Raw genomic sequence first — 3,751 nt, 5'->3', positions numbered from 1 at the left:
ATACAGACAGCTGAGCCCTGGTCTGAAGCCAAGGTACTGCTCCAAAACAGGAACCCATCCAGTGACTCCTGCTTTTCTGCTCTACCCACAGGTTGCTGGTTTTCAAACAGAACGTAAGGATGTATCAACTCATGCCAATATTTTGTTCAGTCAGGGCAAATAACATTAAAAGATGCTGTCTTCCTACCTGATGTTATCAGAGCACATACCGCACTGGCTTTTGATTGATCACCAACTTTGGAAGTGTGCAGGGATTGGAAAGATGTATTGGTTTCCTTTGTGAATAACAGCTCATTTCATGGTAACGGAGAATCCACACGCGCCTTAGACGTGGTGGAACATATCTGGTGGGCAAAGCAACAGGCTCAAAGCCAAACGTTCCACCACGCTGCATCATGAATTACTTCACCAGCACTATTATCTTGGAAGCCAGTTATTACCATCTTACTTTGATGGCTTCATCAACCAACGAAAATGATGGATAGCTGTCTTCTAACCCACAGACCACAGAACAGCTCCTGCACCCTTCCTTCATCCAGAGTGACCCCAGTGTGCTTCTGAACCACTGAACCAATAATACCATGGTTCAAGGCAAGTGTTCAGAAGCCAACCCAGAAAATCCCCTGTTCGCTGTGCATGCTGTGCTGGCACAAGGACAAGGCCAGAAGGAAGGGATGAGCAGCTGAGGGGAGGAGGGCAGAACCCCTTCTCTTGGCAGCTGTGCCAGCTTGTACTGACTCGAAGGAACCGCAGCCCAAGATCGAAAACAAAGTCAGCGTAAAATAACAGATATGAAAAATAACTTCTAAACGAATATGCACCATGAAGCTCATAACCACAATGAATCAGAAGCATGACTTCTGATGAAGTGTGTGCACACGTAAAGATCTTGAAAACGTGCAAGAACAACACCTGTTTTATAATAAATGAGCTCCAGAAGATGATCTTCGGAGCTAGCAACTTGCAGCCTGGCTTCATCCACTCAGAACAGAGGATGAGCAGGGACCCAGGACAGGGAGCTGCACAGACTAAGCCAACCAGGCCTCTCCATAATTTAGGAAGGAAATAAATTTCTGTATTATTTCCTTTTCGGTACCTGAAAAAAAAGTCTGTTAGAAACCCATGAATTGCATCACTGGCTGTGCATTTACTACCCCTGTTAGGGCTCGTCTGTCTAGGAGCCTGTGCCAAACAACCCTTGTGTGAGGGCCTCCTATTCTTTATTAATGGTTAAAAGGTTAAAAAAACATATTGCAGATAAAAGACTATGCTGTCAGAACAAGACAGGAACTTACAAAAGGGAATGAATTCAGAATAATACCTTCCTTCAATAGTAAGTCTTTACCTGTAATATCAATTTGTACTAATACTATGCATGTAAGGACGTTCTCTTCAGGGAACAAAGACATACAGATAAACGGCTTAATCAAAAAGAGCATCTCAAGTGTAAATGCAACCATGAGAAATACTACATGCAAGAGTAATTTACAGCCAGTACCTCACAGCATGAAGTTGTCCCACATCACGACACCAGACCGGAGCTATCCAATCAATAACATTCAATCCAACACGTCCTGTCAGCAGTCTTGGTTCCTTCAGCCCGTATGGTCACGCTCATAAAAGGACATCTTGGCTGCACCCTCACCAGCCACCATGCCTCCGTTCCACGCTCCTTCTGCGTGCTCCCTCCTGACCCCTTCTCCTGGCAGAGCTCAGCAGGGCTGCAGCTGCCAACAAGCTGCACAGTCACCTCTGCTTGGGATGCCTCTTGTCCTGCTCCAGAGGACAGCTCAACCCACAGCTACGTACGCAATCTAAATCCCTCCAACATAACGAGCTCTAGCAGTGTCTTTGCTCAAATCAAAATTAATACACTAAAAACTTCTGGTAAGTCCTCTGGAGTGTTTTTGGTAAATTGTAGAATTTCTAATTGCATGTGTTTTTCATACAACGGTGTGGATTGGAGAGGCCTTCATCTAGTTCCAACCCCTCGCCCTGGGCAGGGCTGCCACTCAGCAGGTGAGGCTGCCCAGGGCCCCATCCAACCTGGCACAGAGCACCTCCAGAGATGGGGCACCCACAGCTTCTCTGGGCAGCTGTGCCACTGCCTCACCACCTTCACAGTGAAGAATTTCTTCCTTACACCTAATCTAAATCTCCTCTCTGCTAGTTTAAGGTCATTACCCCTTCTCCTGTCACTATACTCCTTCCACACCCTTCTTGTTTTCCTCCACTTTTAAAGTTTGCTTTTTTCTCGTCTCTGAAAAAACAGGGGAATGCGTCTCGCCTTACTCAGACCAAGTACTCTTGTCCAAAGGCCTCTGCTGTCGCCACGCTAAACCAGTGGCTGAACCTGCCTGTCACACCTCTAGAAGCGGAGCGGTAAAGAGCTGCTCCTGCACATGTGATGCGTGAGCCAAAGCCCGTTCAAGAGGCAGAAAAAGAGCCCTACTGTTCGGTTTTTTTTCCCCAGCTGGCGCTTTCCCAGAGCTGCCTCCACCCAGACCCAGGGCTGCCGGAGTGTGCCTGAGCACGGGCCAGGTGTCCTTACCATGACCGGCCGGGCCCCCAAAAAAACAGTTTCCAGACCACCGGTGCTCAGCACCACCCGACTGCCCTGCTCCCACGCCACGCTGCGGTCGGGGGAACGCAAACTGCCCACCAACGGTCGGGCTGAACCCCCTGCACGGGGCGGGGGTCGCTCGGCACCCCGCGGCCCCAGGCACTGCCCGCGTCCCGCAGCTCCACTCGCCTGGTTGGGGTCGGTGGCCCGGAAGACGTGGCAGGCCATGGGGGAGTCGGGGTTGTCGGGCTGCGCCTTGATCAGGTAGGCGAAGTAGGTGAGGTCGTGGCTGTTGTGGATGAAGCGGGCGATGTGCTGCGCCTTGTGCTCGAAGATGAAGACGGCGGGCGCGGGGCTGGCGGGCCGCCCGGGGCCGGGGCTGGCGGGGCCGGCGGGCACGCAGCGCAGCGTGGGCGATCCGAGCAGCAGCAGCACCTCGCGGGCCGGCACGCCGCCGCCCAGAGCGCCGCCGGGCTCCTGCCGCTGCCCGCGCCGCCGGATCTCGGCCATCAGCCAGGGCAGCATGGGCAGCGTGGTGCGCCGGTCCAGGCACGCCGAGCCCACGTACCACAGCCTGAAGCGCTTCTCCCCAGGCGGCGGCGGCGGCGGCTCGGGCTGCTGCTCCAGCGGATGGGAGAGCGGCTCTCCCTCCGCCGGCTTCTCCATGGCGGACACCTCGGTGGAGGCGCGGCCGCGGGGCCTGCACTCAGCCGGGCGGCGGAACCGGGGCTGCCGCTACGAGCGCATTCCGCCGCGCTCCGCTGCGGTTCGGCCCCGCTGCAGCTCTGCACCGCACCTCCTTCCCGAGCGGGGTCAGCCCGCGGGGCGGGGAAGGACGGCGGAGTCGCCCGCCCACTCCGAGCCGCCCCGGGGAGGAGCGCCGAAGCTACGCCCCGAGCGGGCTGCGGGGCACGGCAGGGGGCGAAGAGGCGGAGTGCTCCCGATCCGCCAGGTGCGGCCCGGCCCGGCCCGGCTGTCCGCCTCGTCCGCAACGCTGGAGGGGGGAGGAGGAGGAGCGGCTCGGGAGGAAGGGCACGGGGAGGGGGAAGGAGGCGGGGAGGCTGCGCCGCTTGCAAAAGCTCTACGCTTCTGTAAAGTTATATATTTATATGATGTTACATTTTCAAGGCCAGGTTGGATGGAACCCTGGGCAGCCTGATGTAGCGAATGGCAGCTCTGTCTGTGGTA

At 55.3% G+C, this 3,751-nt stretch overlaps 1 protein-coding gene across 3 annotated transcripts in view; it reads right to left on the bottom strand.

The window, feature by feature from the left end:
- TBC1D4 (TBC1 domain family member 4) overlaps nt 1–3,350 on the bottom strand; it is a 107,354-nt gene extending 104,004 nt beyond the window's left edge. For all 3 annotated transcript variants that reach the window (XM_015277031.4, XM_015277035.4, XM_015277042.4), the window contains exon 1: nt 2,753–3,350. In XM_015277031.4, the coding sequence (XP_015132517.2) occupies nt 2,753–3,229 (477 nt within the window). In that variant the 5' untranslated portion in view covers nt 3,230–3,350. The remainder of the gene's footprint in view (nt 1–2,752) is intronic.
- Nucleotides 3,351–3,751: the final 401 nt, after the last annotated feature.

This window comes from Gallus gallus, chromosome 1, assembly GCF_016699485.2.
Source record: "Gallus gallus isolate bGalGal1 chromosome 1, bGalGal1.mat.broiler.GRCg7b, whole genome shotgun sequence".
Lineage (NCBI taxonomy): Eukaryota > Metazoa > Chordata > Aves > Galliformes > Phasianidae > Gallus > Gallus gallus.
The sequence above is the reverse complement of the archived record's forward strand: the minus strand, read 5'-3'. Positions and strand labels throughout refer to the sequence as shown.